This window comes from Falco peregrinus, chromosome 2, assembly GCF_023634155.1.
Source record: "Falco peregrinus isolate bFalPer1 chromosome 2, bFalPer1.pri, whole genome shotgun sequence".
NCBI classification, from domain to species: domain Eukaryota; kingdom Metazoa; phylum Chordata; class Aves; order Falconiformes; family Falconidae; genus Falco; species Falco peregrinus.
The window spans coordinates 86,956,581-86,979,186 of NC_073722.1; the positions used below are offsets into that span (position 1 = coordinate 86,956,581).

At 40.0% G+C, this 22,606-nt stretch overlaps 1 protein-coding gene across 12 annotated transcripts in view; it reads left to right on the plus strand.

Annotated features, from left to right (window-relative positions):
• Positions 1–22,606, plus strand: part of ARVCF (ARVCF delta catenin family member) — a 291,095-nt gene that overhangs the window by 198,844 nt on the left and 69,645 nt on the right. For all 12 annotated transcript variants that reach the window (XM_055795795.1, XM_055795794.1, XM_055795791.1 and 9 more), the window contains 2 exons: positions 4,636–5,243; positions 13,496–13,995. In XM_055795795.1, the coding sequence (XP_055651770.1) occupies positions 4,636–5,243; positions 13,496–13,995 (1,108 nt within the window). The remainder of the gene's footprint in view (positions 1–4,635; positions 5,244–13,495; positions 13,996–22,606) is intronic.

The window sequence follows — 22,606 nt, forward strand, 5'->3', positions numbered from 1 at the left end:
AATGTTAGTTCTGTCTTTCCTCCTCTGGTGTCTGGGTACTGTGCACTTTGAGGGATCTACTTGTACCATCTGCACATGCATCCAGTAAGTCCAAACTCTGGGTGTTTTCATGTTTGTTATCCCATCCTTCAAGACAAATAGAAGGATGAGGGACAGAAAAATACAGAAGCTGCTTGAAACGTGTGAATATTTCCTTTGTATTCTGTTGGCAAAAGTACTTCCAGAAATAGAGCTAGTGAAAATGTTATCTGTATTGGGGCCTGTAGGGGTATTTTTTAACAAAATATTTGCTATCTGGGGAGAGAACAAAGGTTAAGGTCTGTAAACCTAAAATGTGCTTATATTCTGGGGTGGGGGGAGCAGCGAGGACAGTACTAACTGGCATTCGCATAGGATTTTGGTTGCAAAAGGTCTGAATAACTTGGTATGTTGAAACCTTGGGGGTTTTTTTCTGTGGTTGAAACCTTAGTATAGTTTACAGGGAGTAAAGAATGGCAAATATATTTTAAGCATGCTCCAGCAACCTCTTCATAGGGAAGCAGTCTGATGCCTTTGTCTGGTACTCTGAGATTGTAGCATTGAAACAGTTGAGCACACTGGATTGGTAATTGGGCTAAAACCCCCTCTTTAAACAGGTTTTCTTTAGAGATGGAAATTAAATAGACAAAGTCAAATTACACTTTCTCAAAGTAACTTGCATCTCTAAATTTTTCATTAGAGCATATCTGTAGTGAAGGGTTCATGCTAATAAATCTTTCTCGAGATCGGGTGCATCTGGAGGATGAGGTATCTCTCTGATAAGACAGTCTGCTGGGACTCCCATTTGGAACAGCTTTGTTCTCTTTGGCTAATGTGCCAGTATTAGGGAAACCACAAAAATTATGGGAGGGAAAGTTACTGGGCTGTCAGCTGCTCAAGACTGCCTGTGTTCTTTTAAGAAATACAAATGAAACATTCCCTTGAGGTGGATTTCCAGAAATGATTATGGGGGGTGGGGGTTGGGAGGGGTGATGGTGGTTGCTTTGGTGTTGCTTTTTCTTACTTTCTTTCTTGGAAGCCTAATAAATGGACCTTCCTCTGTGTGCTGGCTTAATTGCTTCCAAAAAGCTTCCCTTTATTGTTCTGTAGGCCACGAAGTCTGTTCATCACATGATGATAAATCTTCCTCAGTGCCTACCCCTGACAAATGAGGCGTGAGTGCAAATGCTCCCTCTCTCTCAAAACATGACACAACTTGGTTTGCCTCACCATAACACCTTGAGCATTATTGAATGCTTTTCTGCTATGAGAAATGTGTGCTTTAATGCTTGAGGGAAATGTTCCTTTTTATCTGTCTGACAAGGGGGTTTTGTCCTGACTCTTTCCAGTTGTTAATAGGCGCAGCATTCAGAAAATAATAGAGATGAAGCTGTGCTAATGTCGTAAACTTGTTCTTACATGTGCTGGCTGATGCTAAGTGTGTCTTTTTAACTAGCCACAGCCATTGAAAACTTGTCTGTGCTAGTCTCAAAGACAAGAAAGTAAGGCAAATGGGGGAAAAATTGCAAATTAATCTCCTGCATTCTGTGTTGATCATACAAAAAGAAATTCTCAGTAAATACTCTGTAGAGTACTAGTGCATGGTGAAAAAATCATTAAGTGTAACTGTTAGGTCACAAATTGTCTAGGAATTTATTTTCAAAGTATACTAAAATTATGAACTGTCTTCTTTGTGTACATGTACCGAATAGTGGTAGGCAGTTGTTGTTGCTGTGATATTCCTGTGTTGTGTTACCTCGTCCTGTTTGATAATAGCAATGACTCTCAAAAAAAAAAAAAAAAACCTCACAAAAAAAAACAAGCAAGGAAACACAACAGTCAAAAACTAGCAAGGGTCCAGAATTGGCAGTGGGAATGGTGGGTAAAGATGTAGAGCAGCAGTTCTCTTCTGCAAAGCCTGTGTCCAGAGATTCTGCAGGTCAAAGCCTGTTCCTTCTTTCGTGATATTACCTCAGCCAGAGGTGGTATATTAGCTATCTTGCAAAGATCTTGAAAACATAATGAAAAATTTTGCATAATAATCTATGCATGCATGGCACCATATGCCTTGAAAAGCAAAATTCAGGGTTAGTTTTAGAATATTTGGCTCCTGAATAGTGCTGAAAGAAAGGGCTTTGAGAGGTTCTAAGAGTGCTCTCCTTGGCAGCTAGTAAGCTGCCTGTGTGTTCCTTCCTGGTCATAAGTATCAATTTCTGATCCATCGCACTCTTGAAACACTACCTTACTACCTGTCCATCCTCTTACTGGCTCCCAAATCCAGGAACACAGTGGCCTGGTGCTTTGCATCCGGTTTTGTCATTGTTTTGCACAACTTGCGTATTTCAGGCCTGAGAAATGTTGCTTTTTTTACTCTTAGAAGATCACTTGTGAACATACTACTTTGAATAAAACTATTGTTTCAGACTTCGGTAGAATACAGAGCTGTGTTGCCTGTGTATATCCACTTTACAAAGAGCTACTGTAAGCTACGCCAGCTCTTTCTTCTCTAAATGCCGTGCAGTTTTATAAATGCTGTGACAGTAGTCATGCTGATAACTGAGTGAAAAGTAGAAGTATTGTGTGCAGGCAATAAGCAGAAACTGCTGTTGGGTTCTATAGCATGAAATAAATGCTTAGTTTGTAGTTTCCTTTCTTGTAGTTAATAAAACGTGTGTGCTTTTAAAAAAGGGAGGGTGGGGGGAGAAGATTTGCAGGTGTGGAAGCTAGCATCTTTCCTGATGTTTACTTGCTAAGGAAATCCCTTTGTGTTGAAGAGGGAAGGTCTTTTAGCTCGGGCACAAGCTAGTTACTACAGTCATGTTGGTACCTGCCTCTGCTTTATTCAGCACTGTGATGCTGTTCAATTATGCTGTTGGTGGAGAGCCATTTGTGCTGCTTTGTCTTGCAGGATTTCATTACTTCATTAAGCTGAAGTATCATTCGCTCACAGATGTCTCTAGGAAAAGAAATGCTGTTTGGGTGAATTTTTTCTCTTTGGGGTTTCTGTGTGAAAACATCTGGCTAAAGGACATGTTTGGAGCCGCTTCAAGAGATGTACTTAATTATTTTGTTTTAGCAGCAGCTTGGCTAATCTGGTGCCAATCTAAATGTTTAAATCAGAGGCTATAGGTCAAAATATCTATTTGGACTTCAGAGCTAGCTACTGAGCAGTCCAGGAGTACATGTTACTGTTACTGTTTCTCTTGATGTACACGTTTCATTCTGCAGCTTACATGAAGAAAAGTGTCATCTACTGACATCTACATCTACAACCTCTGTATTACTTTAATATCTCTTGACAATTTTACTTTGGGTTGTGTAATACTCTCTGATTCTCTCTCTCTCATCTTTGTGCGTGTGCCATTTGTTGCTGCTTTGTCATTTATTTTTTTTACTAAGGTCTGAAAGTCTGTATTTACTAGGGTTAGGGTAGCTTTTTATAAGTTAAGTAACTTGATTAGGGCAAGGGTAACCAAGGATAGATTGGCATCTGTTGAACTTAGTGTTCTGCCCGAAAGAGCTTTTGCTGGTCACTCTAGAAGATGGTACAGAAGTTGATGGACCCCAGATAGCAACCAAAACAGAAGGTCCTTTGCTAGTCTGTAAATAGTAGTGGCTTTTGTCTGACGCTGTCTTATGCAGATTACCAGACCTTTCCCATGAAGGCAGAATGCTCTTGGAAACTCTTGAGGAGTCTTTGTTTGTACCTGTTAGCAAGAAACCCTGAACACAAGTGCCCTCTGGACCTTTAACCATTTCCATTTTTTGTCAGTTATGTGAAATAGTCTAATTCTGTCTGTGTTGAAATTAAATGTGATTTATAGGAAGAAAATATAAAGATGTATTTGTGTACAGCGATTTTTTTTAAGGTTTTAAACAAGCTTGTCTAGCCCAGTATGTTTAGTGTAGTTGCAAAAGCTGTGTGGTGTTAGTGTTCATTATTGCAAATTTGTTAGTCACCAAAATAACGGAATGACAACAGTACCTATTGGGCTTGTGTGGTGATGGTTGGGTCTAAGTGTATCTTAAAAGAGAAAGTAGCTGTGCTGTCTAAAAGCTTGAAGTCCAAAACTTTTCCATTTGAGATCCTGGTTTCCTAAATACTACTGCCAAATTTGAGCTCCATCAAGTTACACAGCAGTACAAATTTGACCCAGATCAGGCAGGAGCATATTTCTGTCGAACTAGGCAATGTGATGTGGTATTTATGCTAACTGTGGGAGGACAGGCCGTGGTTCCTCAACATCATAAAGTCTGCCTTTGGAAAGGTGCCTCCTGAAAGCATTTTGGGCAAATTTGAACTGTGATGACTTTGGACTGCTTCCACACACTGTTACATAGCTACAGTGGTTTTGACTTGGTAGCAGAAGCCCCAGAATGCGCTTAACTCTGCCTCTATAACCTGTCTTTTCAGCCTTTTGTAGAAATGTATCCCCACTATTCAATCCTAAACTCAGTAGGTGAGCTCAGGAGTATACTGGTGCTTCCGTTCAACAGGCATGTCTCTGTAGTGTGCTTTGTGATGCTTTCCAAACGTTGCTGTTCTAGCTCCCTGATGTCTCATCCCATTGTGCAGAAAGGAGAAAGCTAACATATTTGTTCACTACTTCTTCACAGGTTACCAAAATGGTTAAAACAGTCACCACCAGAACGGTGCGTCAGGTGCCGCTTGGGCCAGATGGCCTGCCATCCATGGATGGCTCGTCTCCCATGGGCAGCTACACAGATTCCATAGACAGAAGGTACATGAAGAATGGGGAGCGGTACATCACACCACAGGCATCATCCACGTTAACCAGATCTTACAACAGCTACAACGATTCTTACCCTGAAAGCCACGAGGGCCAGTATCGCCCTTATATCAGTCATGATGGTTATGGAGATCTGTCTGATAACTACGGCAGCTTGTCTCGTGGTGTCAACTACCGTCCCCGCTATGCCTACGTACCAGGAAACAGTTACAGGCCAGATGATGGTAGCTTCACTTTGCCAAGCAGAAGGGATAACTACGGTCCTGTTGCCCAGCCTCAGGTGCCAGTGGGCAGCAACGTTGACCTGAACCGCTCCCAGCCAGAACGCTTCCAGCCAGAGCCCTATGGACTGGAAGATGATAACCGCAGCCTTGGAGTAGATGATGAAGGATATGAACTGGATCCTGATTACTCCACTGTGAACCGGAGGACATCAGCAGGTGTGCCAGAGAGAGGAAGACCTCACAAAGGAAGGTAAAAGCCATTTGTCTTTTACAGCGCTAACTTGCAGCTCTTTTGTTTATTTGAATGTGTACGTTTGAACTTCTAATGGTCTGGTAAGTTTTGGAATTACTTTAAAAACAGGTAGAACCCATCATTTCATTGGCCTGTAAATGACTGCAAAACACACATGAAATGAAGAGGGGACTAAGGGCAGTGCTCAGGAACCCTTTTCACTATGTTTTTGGGCTGCTTGGTTTAGGTTGAATTCAGAAAGAAAGAGATTATCTTGTAGAAGAGGGCTAAGTGACTTTTTTCCTCTTCCTGGGGAAAAAAAAAAAAAAAAAAAAAAGAATTGTGACTGCATTGTGTTGTCCCAGAGCCTCCCCACACTAGCAAGGTGAAAAGAGGAATTTGTAATTTGTGAGACTTCTGACAGGTCTGGTTATGCACACATCTGCCAAACAAACCTTGAACAGCTGGTTGGGGTTGCAGGCGAGCTGATAGCTGGTGGTGAAGGGATGCCTTGCTATATAAAAGCTGTCTTGTGAGGTGTTTTGACAGCCTCAGCTCCTGCTCCTGTGCTAACCACACACCCTCAGCGCAGGTTGTGCTGAACCTCACTGAAGTACCTCAACCTTCTGTAAAACCAGACAGTACTTTGTCCTGTGCCTGTATAAAGGGGAGATAAGAGCATCTCTGTAGCACTTAATGTAACTGACGTGACCAGTCACAAATTACTTCTGGGTCAGTCCTCTTTCTAAGGGATGTTCTGGTTTATGTTATGTTTTCTGATATTAGTTGTTTATGCTGGGCTCACAGCTATCAGCTCTCGCATTTGGGGGGGGGGGGAAAAGCTTGGGAAAAGAGTCTTGTTACTCAGCTGAAAGTCCTCTGACTGAACCTGAAAAACTTGTATACTTTGTTTTCTGAGCACCGTACAGGCTTCTACATGTACCTGCATGAAGTCATATCCTCATGAATTCATATTTGTTACGGATTTAGTTCTCATGATTTTCCTTCTAATTTAGAGCAGCTTACAGAGCTGTAAAGGGAGTTTGGAACCCACCTGCCTCTGTGTGTGTAGATGCCTTTAGACTTAATACTTGCGACCAAAGGTATCACTTCATCAGCAGTAGTTGGTGGTGGGATTTGGGTAGGCCTTTTCACGCTCTTGTCTTGGAGCACTCCTACTCGGAGATGTTGTATCATTCATGGTTTCATTCATACTTGCGTAGCTCTATCTTCCTTCACATTTCTGGAAGTTCATTTGAAAGCTAAATGGAATCAAGCACCTGCAAACTGTCATTTATATTAAAATAAAAAAATGAAAAAGAAAAGAAAGAGAAAAGGTATCAAGGCATATTTCCCAGAACCCCCTTTAGGTCCCAGTGACCTCTTTGATTTTGCAAGTTTACCACCTGGTGGACCACATGAACATTTCATAGGGCTGAAAGGAATAGACGCAGCTGGTGGGTGCCAAAATAGTGATCAATCCACCAAGCTTGAACCAAGCAAGTTTACAGTTCTTGTTAAAAACAGCCAGGCAGCAATGCTTTTAAATTTTTATTAACATTTTTCAAACTGTGTGCACAATGAACAATTAAATGTATTCTTAGAACATACCTATTTGCATTTTCTAAAAAAAATTATTAAGCATCCCTTTGATTTATTGTTCCTTGCAGTTTGGATAGGATCAATTCACAATTTTTGTTTTACATTTCTTTTGTTGTGAGGTTTTTTTTCTGTATTTAATATGATCAAGAGGCTTTGACAAGTAATTAGCCTGACTGTGGTAGCAAACTTTAGCTGGTGAGAACATGAGAAGATTGTGAGGGCCCTTCATAAGTACTTACTTTTTGACGTTTCAAAGAAATACTTGAACAATTCAATAAACCTGCCTTTCTGATATGCTACTGATCTGCAAGAAAATAAAGACTACAAATAGTGCTTTGTACTAGATGAGGGTAATTACTACCTGGTATTTCTCTCTAAGATTTTTAAAGTAAGTTTTTGCTTTTGAAAATGATTAGATGAATGTGATAAATTGGTGTCACTTTAACACTGTTAGAAGCTTTTCTGCATCCCACCGACTTTCAGCTTGGATATCTTCGTTGTGTCACAAACAGAAATCTTCTGTTGGCTGACTTGCTGTGGAAACTGAAATTATTCTCTCATTTTCTTTCCAGTAAGTGCTGTCCTCATTTGGTAACAGTCTAAAGATAAAATAAGGATCCTTCCTGTCACTTCCTCTTCTTGATGCTGTTCTGTCTGAGGGGACTAAATGGAGGTTTCTCATCTGCATCTCTCCTAGTGAGTCTCACCCCCTGTGTGAGAAGGAGGCAACCCAGCTGTGTCTGGAGGAGATCGTAGGCAAGGGGATTGCAAGTACAGATTGTTCTTTCCATCCCTTCAGTGCTCCATTTGATCACCGAGATAAATAGCTATTGTGCTTTCCTTTTGTCATCACCAGTCTAATTTTAAGCTACTTATATTTCAGTTTAAACTGGGGGAAAATGTGCCTCCTCAAACATTACGAATCCAGACAAGTGTACAAGGCAAATATTCCCTCTGTTGGCTCTTCAGTGCTTGTGGTTGGGATTGTTTCTTGTTTTCTTTCATACAGAGTCTCTGATGTAAGAGAGATTATTTTTTGCAAGAAGATACCTGGTGCTTAATGTTCTTTTCCTCAGCGTGTGCTCTGGTTTGGTTTAAGTCAGATTGCATAATAAATTAGGGTGAGAGAAAGGCATTTAGGGTATATAATACTGATCTAATTTTACTCAAATTCACTTGGGAAGATACTTACACATCTTTAATTGGTTTTATGCCCCTTTTTTCTTCATTTGGTAGGTTGCCTTTATTAAATTAGGAGGTTCTTTACTATAGTCTTTAAAAATATGTAGTCTTGCCATGTTGCTAGGCGTTTTATATACAGTCCTTTTCGAAAGAAAAGCAGCAAGTACTGAGTATCTGTCATTCACAAAAAGCATCCCTACTATTATTTGAATATTTTTTTAATTGTTAAATTGATGTTAACACAAATGAGCAGGAAGAAATGGCAAGTCATAATTGATTTTTTTATATATTTTTTTAATTATCTTCTGTTCAGCTTCTCATTTCTTGCCTCTGTGGTAATTTCTTTCCAGAGTGGATCACTGCAGTTTGCACTTGTACTAACATTTGTGGGACTTTTTTCCCTAAAAACTCTGGAGCAGTTATTGCCCGTGTTACTATTCCAGACTAGACAAGATAAGAATTTTTAATGTTGACTAAATCAACAACAAAACAGCTTTCTGCTTTTAAATTTTCTGTGGCAGAAGCCTCATCTAAGAGACTAAGACTGTATTTGGTGGTCACTTCATGGTCCAAACTATCATTACCAGGAAGTGAGCCAGATTTTAGATTAAATAACTGTAACGCTGGGTATCTCTGTTGCTTCTATTACGTATAGGCAGTGTGAGAATATTGGTATCGCATACCTGCTAGTCACATTCTACTTTTGGTGTCTTTTTTCAGTCTAGACTATGAAGGTTTATATTTGTAGATAAGCTTTCAGTCAGCGCTTCTGGCCTAAGGACCTATTTCAAGCATGGTCTTGCAGCAGCACCCATGCAGGCGCCTCTAAGGCTGGGGAGATAGCTGTGTCTGTCGCTGTAGACTGGTCACTTTGGTTTAATGACCAACTGTAAGTGTAGTCCCGATGAGTCAGTCCAGTTCTGAATCTTCCTCTGTGTGTTCCGGTCAGGGAAGAGAAGCTGGCAAAAGTCGGACCACGTTCCGCATAGTCGTCAGATTTAGTCTTCAGTGTTTGGCATGCAGTTTCCTACTGAAATCCCAAGCCTTTCTGGTCTTTTATCCGAAGCAGACAGCAGCTTCAAACTGTTACGAATGTAGCAGTTGTATACATCGTTGAGGATTAAGTGTGTGAATCCTTCACCTGTATACTCAAATACACCTGTGTTGAGCCACAGGGAAAATGATAAATCCACAAGCTCTTTCCCAGTTTTTAATCTATGCTAGAATGTATTTAGATCAACTCCCTGAGACAGGTGATTAGCAAGACCCACGGCATCCTAAAAACTGAGCTGCCTTGCTACGAACAGATGGAAGGCAAGATGCTTCTATTCAGCAACTCTGGCATACCACCAGATCTCCTCAGTCCCAAGAGGGAAGAGCTCTTGGCCTCCTGAGCACAGGGGACTCTATCTGCTGAAGCTCTCATTAGTCCTTCTGTGTCAAGTGGCTTTGCTTTCCAACATAGCTGCTCTGGTGGGGTGAAAGTGAAAATTTGCATTTGACCCCCACCAATCCCACTCAGAAAGATGATATTTTTATTCTCTTTGTGTTGCTGGCTTTACTAATTTGTCTTCAGAAACTAGGTGTGTTTAGCTTCCTGGTAGGTACTTGCTTTTTACTTCGCTCTTTGCCCAGCCTGCACTTCCCTGGCCCCCAAGCCCCTGCTAAAGGAGGGGAGGTGGGACCTGAGCTGGGCCAGACCATCCTCACTGGCACAGAGGGTGGGCATCTCCATCTGCCCTGGTCGGAGGCGTGTGGTAGTTCTGCGTGATGCTTCTGATGAGTTATTTTGCTCCCTTGCAGGTGAGCTGTTCGGTATACTGTTTCCCTTCAATGCTGTTAAGCAATGGCAGAGCTGATACTTAGAGCTTCTCTTGTAAAATATTTCAGGGTTCTTTTCCTTTAATTACAGCATGGGTTGCTTGGGTGGGAGTTTTTTTCTGATTTTTTTTCTTTTCTTTCTCCCAACTTGATCACTGTGTTTAGTCATGTGAATCTGAATTGGTGTGATACTTGCCTTTGCTGAGTTTTCTTGTTCAGCTCAAGTTCAGACCAGGATCTCAGAGTTTGTGGATTATTCAGGATCTTGAAGAGTCGAGTGTCCAGATGTTGTCTTTGCTGCCAGGTACAGTCATCAGGTTTTCTTCCTGGTGCGTTAACCAGTGGTACTTGACACTGTTTCATCCTGCAGAGGAGTGTTAGATCTGGCCTGCATAGGCTTATTTCAGCAATAGGTTTTCTTGTGTTCATCCTTTGTCAACAGATACTTGAGAGACACTGTCTTGTTTCAAAGTGACTCTCTTTGTGTACTAAAATAGTCATGTTACACATGCAGTCATATTTTTTCACTAAGGTTTTGTGTACTAAAATGGTGATGTTAGAGGTACAGTCATATTTTTTCACTCAGGAGGCAGTCCAGCAGAATCAGGTTGAGATTAGCAGGAACAAAGTTGTGAGTGGTTCATGTGAGAATGGGACTGTACGAAAATGCCAACAGTTGTTAAGTCACTTACAATTCAGGGTCTGTTACTTTGAGGATGCTTTGCTTCTGCTGTGGGGATGGGATTTCATCAGAGGGATCATCAAAGCCTGTTGGCTGTCTGTGGTGCATCAGTAGCTTTGTGTCTGAACAATGAAGAAAAAGCTCTTTTTAAAAAAAAAAAAATCTTTGTAAGAATAAGTAGCAAATTGGGATGCAAACTTTTTTCTTTAATGACTGATTAAAGAAAATCAGGTATTCATACTTGTATTAAATGAATAGTGATTGATAATTAAAAAAATAGTGTTGTTGGTACAAGAGTTAAGTGGTGCTCTGTGTTGCAGTTTAAAGTCTTAAGTCTGAAGTTTTATTTTGGGCAAATGTAATGAAATCAAGGAGCTTTCTGTGGCACAGGGGAGAGGAATACAGCATGAGGAAGGTGGGCCCATCTGTGTGGTTTCGTGGAAATAATGCAAACAAACAGCATCCCGAGACAACAATTATCTTTGTGTATTTGCATAGATGAGAAGGAGAAACTGAATCGTGCAGGTGTAATTGAGGTGGCATACAGTTATCTTGTGGGCAGCTCATAGGACCCAGGCGTGCTGAACTGTGAGTTACCAAGTCAAGCAAGCAACAGCTGTGCAGAGGGTAATTATTAAAATTAATCTTCTGCCATTTTTCTTTTATGCAGTCAATAAGAATTTAACATGAGGAAGATGAGTTTGAGAAATGAGTTTTTATTACAGTTTTAATGCTGGTTGTCCCAAATTTACATATGTAAAACCAGAATTTTGTCTGAGGAATAGTCGAGGAGGTCTGTTATTACTTCTGCCCTGTGTATATGCACAAAAGTAAACCTTTTCAGTGTTGTTACTTTCTTCTTGGAATGATGGAAACAGCTTTGTTCTGTAACAGAAAGTCCAACGGCTGTCCAGACACTGTAAATTACTGTGTAAAGGAAGTAATGAATTATACATGCACAAATAACTGCATCGATAAAAGAATTTCTTCAGACTCATTCTGAGTTTTGGATACTGGCCCATTTTTATCCTTTCATTCAGTTTATGGTTTAGAACAGCAATTAAAGCAACTTAAAGTCAGTAGAGGCACTTTTAATGTTAAAAGTGTTAATTGTACGAGACTAAGTTCAGTCTCCACCTCCGGTTGCTCTTCTCTCCAGAGTCTAGTTTAATTAGTAGTCCCTTTAGGGTAACAGCAACTCCGTTTTCTTTCTGAGTTCTAATGGTCTGTACTTCAGCGTGACATCAGAAATTGTTCAGTAACGTCAGTCAGTGCTTGAAAGTTTTCAAGAACCATTTCTTAGCAATTTAAGCTTCTTGCTCTACTGAGATAGTAGCTAATCGGAACAGGAGAAAACAGTAAGGCAAAAACCTGCTGCTGTTTAAAAATATACATTTAAAAGAAGTCAGTTTATGTTAACATCTGTTAAGAGTAGTATTAGAGGGAAGGGAGGATGAAAAGGAAGAACCTTCTGGACTTGAGGTTTAAAACAATGGGATTAATTGGAATTTTGATTCAGCTCCCGAGTGTGTCACAGCTCTTCATCCTTCTCAACCAAGTTAGCGAGTTGGTGTGAGCCTTCAGGGCAAAGCCTGAGAGAGGATAGATTGTGAAGTGGACAGTGTTTGTGGGAGTTCGTAACTGTTAGGTGCAAGTCACTTTATTGCCCTGTGGGCTTATTTGCATATAAAACAGAAAAATTTGTGACCAGCGGATCACTGTGTGCAAGCTTTGGATTTCCATTTGTAGTTCTCCTAAGGACTTCAGTGTTACCTCCCAGGTGGGTGCACCGCATATGCACTGAAGCTCCCCCCCACGAGCTATGCATGTTCTAGAGGATGAAAGTTGTCACGTTGAATAAGGGATGAAGTAGATCAGTGAATCTCTAAACAAATTCTGAAGTTTCAAGTGCTTTTCCTTACAAAATGCAGCTAGTTGGAGATGGTGGTGTGGTATTTTGGGTGGTTTAGCTTTTTTTCTGGAGGATAGAGGTTATAGTTGCAGTGGTGGTTGTTAAAGAAAAAGAAGTATTTGTCAAATTTGTGATTTATTTTTTTTTTTTTTAAAGAATATGGACATTTGTAATGTGAGAATGTACTGCGTTAGAATTTTTAGCTGTTGATTGTAACTTTGCCTTTTCTGTGAACTAGCGCAGTAATATCTAAATAGGTGTGTTAGCCAGTTGTGACTGACCTTACCTCAGTTACACACAGTGTAACATAACCATGGCACAAGGAGATGAATGGCATTCATTCTCATGGTGTAAATGATCTTAAGAGTGTCTAACCTCCAGGTTAATTGCAGATCTGCGAAGGAAAGCTCAGAGTATGGCACCTATTTTGGATGTCCAGCAAACTACTCTGGTGTTAAAAGTTGGACCCAGGTCTCTTGACCATCAGCCTCTAATCTGCATTCCAAATGATTCTGTACAATATAAGACTTTTATTACATGCTTGGGTTCAGGACTTAGGTTTTCCATCATCTTTGACATTGTTTTGTATACAGTATACTTGTATGAACATCAATGTGGAAATGTAGTGGAACTTCTCAAGACTTGCTGAAAAGTGTCTGTCATCTCTGTCCAGGCCTTGAATGCCTTTAATTAGAGTTTGGGTTTGTTGCAGAAGTAGTGGTATTAATGAAGTTCAGTGTTTCCTGCTAAATTCCCATCATAATTGTTTTGCTAAGTGACCAAAATGAAAGCAATCTGTTTGACTTGCAGTTCTGTCATCGCTTCATCGCTAGCCAAACAAAACTGTGCTGTAGCCCCATCACTGCTGGGTACTCAGCTATGGTTAATTTTCAAATTACTACAAACAAATTATTTGAAAGTTTAAATACGCTACCCCTAATGATGTTTGGGATTTAAAAGGTTTGCTCATAGCTGGAATCTCCATACTGACTCAGAGGTACAGAGTGTTTAAATGTGCTTTTTTTCCCCCCCCTCCCCCTTTCTTTCTCTTGGGACTGTTGCTTCTTACAGGGGCTACGATGACCCCATCGAGACCGAGGTGGTTGAAGAGAGGATACCTTACCTTCATGGTGGCTACGCAGCGCCACTGGCACAGCCAGAGAGAGGAAGCATGGCTAGTATTGACCGTTTGGGGAAGCGCTCCCCCTCTATTGACAGCATTCGTAAAGACCCCAGGTGGAGGGACCCTGACCTCCCTGAAGTAATTGCCATGCTCAGCCACCCTATTGATCCAGTCAAGTCTAACGCCGCAGCCTACTTGCAGCACTTGTGCTATGAGAATGATAAAATCAAAAAGGACGTGAGGCACCTGAAAGGGATACCCATCTTGGTGGGCCTGCTTGATCATCCGAAGCCGGAGGTGCATCGTAAAGCCTGTGGGGCTCTCAGAAACATCTCCTATGGGAAGGATAATGAAAACAAGGTGGCTATAAAGAACTGTGATGGGATCCCCGCATTGATCAGACTGTTAAGAAAAACAAATGACATGGAAGTCAGAGAGCTAATTACAGGTCAGTGTCTGTGGTTTCTTTAATGAATTATTCTGTAGAGGAGTCCTCTCAGCTTTAGGAACAACAATTTCTGAAGGTTAAAGCATCGAAGGAGAATTTAGATCACTGGCTGCAGCTGTTTCTTTAGCTGCACTGTGTTTGTGGTGTGAGAAAGCCTAAGGCAAACATGCCCGTCAGGAGGAAATCAAGATTGGCTGAGTATGTTGCACACTCGGATTTCCCTGGCTGCGGAGAGATGGATGGTGCTTCTTGGATGTAGCATGCAACTACATGTGGTTGAGTTACTGAAGCTGAAATGAGTTATAGCAACTTCACTGACAGGTAATTTGTAGTGTGCTTGCCCTCAGCATGTTACAATCATGAGGTAAGATATGCTAATCTCAAACTTTCCTTGTTAATCTCTTATAAAACAATCCTGCTGCATGTTCCCACTCCTTCTTATTGATAGAACAGCAGGTCTCCTCAGGCTCTGTGTCTGTGCCATCCTGGAAATCTCACATTTTAAGGAGTGTAGAGTCTACAGGTGAGATGCTCTGGACATGGGGTTTCCTTGTTGCAATAATCAGAAAAGGGAGAATTACATTTCAAAATCACTGAGTTTGTGCACACTTTGCAGGGAGTTTTCAATCACTTATAACTCCGTTATTCAACCTGTTTTTTATTTGAACTTAGTCTTGGACATCTTCCAAAAAGAGTAATAAAGTATATGCCAAGTTTCAAAGTTCAGCCATTAAGTGGAAAAGGGTGGAAAAGTAAGTCAGTCCTTAAACTAAGAAGAAATATATTGTTCTTCAGTCTCCCATAACTCATGAGGAGTGAAATGGATTTCCCGTTCCTTCTCAGAAGCAGCAGGGGATGTTTGAATGGAGACCAGGGCAGTTGCAATGAATTTCCATGCCAGAACAGAATTTTTCAGAAAGTTTTGTGAGTACAAAGATGTGTCCAAGGCTGAAACTGTTTAGCTACCTTATCAGTGTTAGATTCTCCAGGCAGACCCTACTGCAAACATGGATTAAGCCATTAGAAGCAAACATCATAATTTGTTTGAGGCAATTTTAGAATTACAGCAGCTCTCCAAGTTTTTACTGGTAATCATGATTCTCCGAGATGAACAGTGACCTGGGTGTTCCAGCTGTAAGAACCCCGGCCATTATAGGATATTTAGCAAACGAGGTCTAAATATACAGTGTAGAAACTAGCAGGGTATTTTTCCAGTCCTTTTCCAGCGAGCTGGTAAAGGACAGCTGGCTGTTTTGTCAGAGATCCTCTAAGTAGCGTGTGTTGGTTGAGCTTTCATTGCTCTCTGTGCTTTGTTTCTTCAGATGGAAACTCTGTAGGTAGTATTTATATTCCATTTGTTGCACTCATTTAGTAGGATGGCTGACTTAATTTTTTTTTTTAAAAAATAAAGAATATATTTGTCTACTGTTCCAGTTTACTCAAAACTCATTTCTGGAGTGCTGAAAAGGAATAAATTTATTTCTTTAGATTCAAGGAAGAAGAAGCCAGTCTATAATTTACTGTGAAGGAATATTATTATAATGCTAAGTGGTAATCAGTCACTTTTGAAATGGCAAAAACAAACTGGATGTTTTCCCTTTTCACTCTAAATGGCGATTGCTTTGATTTCCTGTTGATTAATTAGTTTTACAGTTCAAATGCATTCTATTTGACAGTAGCTGCTGCTAATTAAATGTAGTATTTTTATTCCACTTTGGGTTTTGCTATTTAAAGCTCTTTGTTTCCCCTTACTGAGAAACACCAGGAATACTGAGGGCATTAATCTAAACAGATGCCCAGTAACAGGTGATGTGCATTTAATCTGCACCTAACCAGGAATAATTTCATTCCACTTCTAAAATGATACCACCAGATCCGGTGTGAGACATTCAAGCATCAATATAGAAGACAAGAGTATTCCAGCAATGCCCCTGTGACTGATGCTGGTGGACTTGCAGTCAGCGTTCAAAGCCTCGGCTGATAATGTGGAATTGTCCATTTGAAAAATGATCTCCAAAAGTCAGCAGAAAGAAACAAGAGCCAACTTGAAGTGCAAAGGGAGCGTTCAAGCTCCAAGCATTCAAAGGGCTGCCACAAAAGGACTGTTTTGTAGCCTCAAAAATTCAGTTTGTAGTTCTGATGCTCTCATGGTAGAAATCTTGGCTTCCTGTCCAGGTACTTTTCTCTAATGATAAACCGAAGTCTGCCTTTGCCATGAAATTTTTTTAGTCTGTCTGAAGTGAAATCTCTGGGGGCTTCTGCAACAATGCAAAAAAAAACAAAGGGGGGTGGGGGGTGGAGAAAAGGCAACAACAGCATGCAAGGGTGCTTGCTTTCAACAGGCTGCAAATTCAAGTTTGGTATGACACATGGACTTTTCTGTGGTTTAATATTTCTTTAACTCAACACTGGCTGCTTTTCAAAAGTTGAATAGTAATCATCAGCTGGACAACTCAGATGTGGATGAATAATTATCCTGCTTTCTAAAGACACTTCAGTATTTTAAAGAAATTTGAATAATTCAGATGTCTGAATTCAAAAGCACTCCAAGTCTTGAAGTTTTGCTTCTCTGGGTGTGGGACACTACCAGCCTGCAGGGCAGCAGGTACATGGGAGCATACAGTAAGACTCATTATCTACAGCTGGAGAGGGTGCTTTCTGGCAAAAGAGAGCATCATCCTTGTCTAATTTGGGAGTCAGTCCTTGGCTGTAGTACAGCTCCGTGGTCTCTTTATTTACTTGGTGATCTGATGCAGCAGCCACAGCTGTCCAGAACAGTATGAATCAGGCCAGCCAGCTGGGGTCTGGTCAGGGGGTTAATGGAGTGGGAAAAAAGCCACACCAATATGTTAAAAATGCCGAAGAGGTAGGCGCAGTAGCAAGGGAGCATGAGGGGGGAATCGTATATGTTTCACACAGCACTGAATCGGTGAGACTCGATGTGTCAGAAGTGTGTTCACTTGACTGCTCCCCAGAATACGGGTTTTGAAGAGCACAGGTTAGTTAAACGTGTTGACATGCAATTTTGGAAGCAGGCTGAGCATACTGATAAAACACTGCTGCCAGATTAAGCAAGTCTGCAGCTTTTTTCTTTCAGATAGCACTGGTTATAGCAGAATTTGAAAATCTTCTCTAGGTTAATGCCATCTCTGTTTTACCAGACATTCTTGATATATCTGCAAATGTCATGAAAACATGATGTTCCTCCAGTTAAGACAGATGTGAGGTGTGTAAAAAAAACCACAACAAAAACCACCTTTAAAACTCAAGATACGTTCATTAAATACCACAGATCTCACTTTTTGTTCTTTTTAAAGTGTGGAGTTACAAAATACCTCCCATCTACTGCACTGAGAAAAGCCTGATTTAACTGTTAGAGAACCTGTAAATAAATCATGAGTAGAGTTGTGATGAGAAATATTCCACAACATTCTTCTTGCATCTCTTTTCTTGAAACTTTATTGCTGAACTTTCAGTGGATCATTTTCTTGAGAAATTGAGATAAATGAGGATTAAGGTGGTAAGGAATTAAATCTATTCTGATTGGGAAAGCTGCAAAAGCTTTATCTTGAGCTATAATGTTTTTTTGTGGAGGAAATGTTCCCATCAGATATGCAAGACCAAAATTCTGTTACATTATTTGAAAAAGCAATCAGAAGTTGTTAGCTTTAATGAATAATTTTGGTCTTTGGGAGAATATTGCAAGTAATTTTGTTGTTTAATGACATTGCACTGATTTTAAGTCATGCAGAATGTGATTTTTCTGTTACTATATGTTGCCGAACTGGTTTTAATTGAAAAATGACTGACCTTCAGAATGCTCTGCAGAGGAAATATTTTGATCTAATACTACAACAGAAACTTGCAGATTGATCAGCTTGCTCAGAATTCAAATCTCATGGGATTTATGTATCCTAAGATCCTGTTGGCTGATCAGACACCAACTTCTCATTGAAGTACCATGCTGCCTTGAACTTTGTGAGCTTCCTCCCTCCATTTTCTGTTAGAAGGCTTGTCAGAAGAAGGTCCCTTTTCATGGTGTATTCTGTGAAACAGTAGTTCATATGAGGTTCTCAACTTGACCACAACCTAACTTGAAGAAGCCCAGCTTCCATCTTCAGGACTTTAAATGATAGAAATGAGTCTGTGGAAAAAATGTATACAGGACTGACAAGTCATCCTCAGTGAATATAATGCAGCGTGTTTTATTTTTCCAAATTATAAATTACTTGATATGGACCATAGATAACGAATTAAAAAGCTTCTTCTAATTGCTTGGTGACATTGGATTTTTGCAAGTAAGTGTGCACAGCAGGAAGAGATTTCCCTTGGATTGGAGAAGATAACAGCATGTCTGTGTTCTGCCACAATTTCTTTAGAAATCTTCCCACAGCTCCGAGGAGGTGGAGATTTAGGAAATAATGATTTTGGCCCTACTCGGTCTTAGCATTACATAAAACATATAGCTATGTTTATAGCTTACAGTGATTTTTAATGTATTTTTACAACAATCAGTACTTTTGAAATAAAAACTTGTAACTGTGCTCCCTGCTTAAGATGCTGAAAGAGTAGAGGTAATGGTTATAGTTAGAAGTATATATTACAAATAGTATTTATGAATAAAGATTGATCCTGACGGCGATCATCTTCTGAAAAGCAATAGTTTATTGTCTTTCTCTAGTCCTAAAATTCATGCAAACTGTGCTTGAAAAGGCCAATACTCGTAGTGAAAGAGCATTGAAAATTCAGGTAACTTCATTTCCCTTATGCTGTGTTGGTGACTAGATTTCTCTTGAGTGCTATTCATTTGACTTGATTAAACCTAAGGTTTTAAAAACAGTGTTTCTAGCTTGTTGGATCATTAGTGTGTTATGCTAATAGAGAATGATTTTTAAAGACGGATGTAAAATTTACAGGGATGGGTTTTTTACTCATACTTCATACTGCTAAAACCTACAGTCTGATCTGAATTTGTTCACTTCTGTTTTTTTCTGTGGCTGTCACTAGTGGTGTCTTTGCTATGGAATTTGCTTTCTCAACAGCTGAAACAGTGCTGGGATTTCAACCTTTTTGTTTCATAATTTTGAATAAGAAAAATGTATTTCACTGTTTATTTTCTGTATCCTTTCTTGTGGTATATTTTCCCCATGAAGTCAATCTTGAATCTGAATTTTTTTCTCTTGTCTTTGGAACCACAAGATTCCCTGATCCCTGTTTATTTTAGGGTACCTTTCTGTTAAGTGTGGTGCATTTTCTTTCAATTAATGCTGTTCAACAGAGGAATTTTTTTGTTTTCCTCGTGCAAGCGTCAAGGAGAATATTACAAACAAGTGGTTTGACATTTTTGAATAATTTGAAGAGTGTGCTTTTCCTATGGTAAGACTGTCTTTTATTCTTTGCAGTTTGGGTTTTTTTCTGTGAAACATTTGAAAGATGGGAGGCAGATGACAAATTGAAAAGCTTGTAAATTGTTGTGTTTCTTTCTTCAGAGAGGATGGGGGAAAGGCATTCTGTTTAATTCCGTTCCTGTTGTCCGGTAGCCACTCAATGAGATCGACAGTCAGAATGCTTGCCTGAAATGGTTTATTGCATAAATTGCAGTCAACCTCTTACGAAAAAAATTCCGGATGAGTATGTACAAGAGATCCTTTTGTGGAGGCAGGTAGTTCTCTCGGTCTGGATGGGGTTACCAGCATCAGCAAAGCTGATGTGTGTGGTAGATTGGCAGGTTAGTGCTGTTTTTTGTGTTGCAATCCAGTTAGAATACTATCTAATCCCAGTTGCATTTAGTCTATTGAAAGAACTGTTGGTGAATGAGACTATCGAAGAGGGAGTTTAAAGCTGATGATTTTATTTTAAACATTGGGGTTGAAGGTATTGAAATCTAGACACAAATCTCTACCTCTTAAAACAAACAAAAGATTTGAGCACTAGAAAACTTTTGTACAATCCTGTAATATTAGAGATCTTAGAAATCATATAGTAAATCTTTGTCTTTGTAATGATGTGTTTCCCTGATTCTTCTTAAGCAGTGAAATTTGCCTTTGCAGTTTTACTAGACAGATAACACGTTACGTCACTCCTCCAGGAAAGGGGAAAAGGCAGAATTTCATTTCAGATGTAAAAGTAGTATGTGCATTTAAGTAAAGAGTTCTGAAGGGCAGTCAGATTTTAAAACTGAGCTCTTCTATGTACAGATGGTTTTAATCCTCTGTGTTGTTTCCAGTTGCAATGTCTTGCAGTTTCAAGAGAACACAAATGCAGGATCCTCACAAATGCTGTACGAGGTTCCTCAGTTGATGCCATCTTTTCCTAATAGTGTGAGTTTTGATGGCTGCAAGTGCCAAGTGCTCCATTTATGATACTCTGAGGAAACCCTGACATAAGCAGGGTATTCTGCACCCCCGTTCTCAGTTTGGATCTAGGTTTGCTCCAGAGATGATTACCCTGTGTAATTTCCTGGGATGTATCCATTTCATTCAGCGCTGGATGTTTGGATTTTGTATTTGAATTTAGAAGTACTGAGCCAGTTAGGGATTTAATTGTAATTATTATTTTTATATTTGATATGCATAAGCAGTTGGTGTGCAATAACTGAAAGAAAGACTGTCTAGTGAAGTATATAAAATTAATAGGGTAGCCTATACATCAGTTTTTCATAGTCTTTATTATAAATATTGAGTTGCGTTTTGTTTCTTGTTTGATCTGTATTTTTGAGCCAGTTGGTTATGAGAAGTAAAGGCTTTCTTCCATAACAGAATGGGGCCACTTAACGTTTTCTGCTTGGTTTGGGGTTTTTTCTTATTGTCTGTTGTTTAGGGTTTTGCAATGATGAAGGGTGATTTATTGGAATGGGTACAAAGAGAAAATTAATTCATATTTCACCTATACAGTCTTGTTGGAAAGCTAAAAAAAAATGTTATAAAAATCTCATACAGTGTGGTGTTAATGGATGGCAAGGGCAGTAGGCCAAAAAAGCAATATTTTTGTATAGTTTTAGAAAAAGACTGAAAGAAACATTACCGTGTTCATTCTGTTGTCTGCCTTAGTGGTTTTTTATTAACTAATACGGTCTCCTAAGGCTGAAGAGATGCCTGGATTTTGTGAAGATCACTTTGAATAGGAGACAGCATAGCAATTGGCTTCTGAGGGCCTGCTAATCATCAGCCTTTGTGGTTATCCTGTAAGTGCCAGTCACTGCTCAAATGGAGGTAAATTCCCGTTCTGACCTGGCACCTGTCATGACCCTGTATGGATAATACTCTGATATTAAACCAGGACATTTGGCATTTGACACTTGTGACTTGCAGCAGTTAAAGCCTGAGTGCAAGGGAGGTCTCCCATGAGAGCGCTGCCTTCACTTCTTCCCCGGCAGCCGTGGTGGCTGTGCAGGTCTCCGCGGCACGCTGCATCACTGCTGCGTCCCTCCCTGCTACGTGCTTTCCATTGACTGGCAGGCTCCAGCAAGTGTGTGTGTGTGTGTGTGTTAGGCTGTGTGACAACAGTAACAGATCCAAAACCTTTTTCCAGTCATTTTTAAAGTTTGACAATTGCAGGTTTTAAACACGGAATGGTTGAGAGGGACGGAAACAAAAGGCTTACCTTGGTTGTTCTTTTGTGGTTTTTATTAGATAACACGTGAGTGTCCACAGCTTGCACTGTCACATGCACAGATTCACAGCTGTAGTAACCCAGAGAGCCTCAGGTTGTTACAGTATCCACTTAGAAAAGGTTTCCTGTGTGTGCGGGGGAATCTGGCTTTTCTATTCAGGGTCTGAAATTTTGCCAGTCTTCACGCTTTCCCTTGGATATCAAAAGTGTGCATTTGGCTCCTTCCAAGTTTGTTACCAGGCTGAGCAAATGCAGAAATGGTCTCTGAAGTGAATGTCCTGTTTCAGACCTAAGCTAATGAGCAATTACTGTTAGGGGACTGCTACAGGTCTGCTGACAAGTTGTATCGCTTATCTAAGACTGGGTATTTTTACAGTTGTAAGACTGTTCTGTAATGTTGTTTTGATGTTTGGCTCCTGTCTACTTTGTCTCATAATTGAGGTAAAAATGGAAAGATAGAGAAGTTTTGGTTCTCAGCTTCTTCAAGGCATCATACGTTTGTGGCAGCAGGTGATTTGAACACAGATATTGCCTGTGACAGGAAAATGTGGAAGTAAATAATAGAGGAGTCTTGGCTGAAATATTCTCCTGTGCAGAGGGTAAGCGTAAGATCAATGATCCCCCATAAATTCATCCTCATTTTTAAGACTTGCTCACTATACTTGTCTGCTGCACTGGATGAATTTTTACTTCTTGAAGCATAGCTAGACTTAAAAGTGTAAAAAATTTGTGTATAGCAGAAAAGTCCTATTAATCTCAAATAGCACATCACTTTCATGGCTCTGTTGTAAGACTTGATTACTTCAGCAGTATCCATGTCTTCATAAAAGTGCCTCCTTGCTTTGGAAAATGTTTGTTGCAGCAACTGTGGAAATTCCCCTAAGCTGTGTGTTAGTCTGGCATCTCATCAAGTGGGTTTGCCTTTTAGTTTTATGACTAAACCTTCTAGTGATATACTGTAAATCTAGCGATTCTGTTTAATCTAGAGATTTTAAAGTTG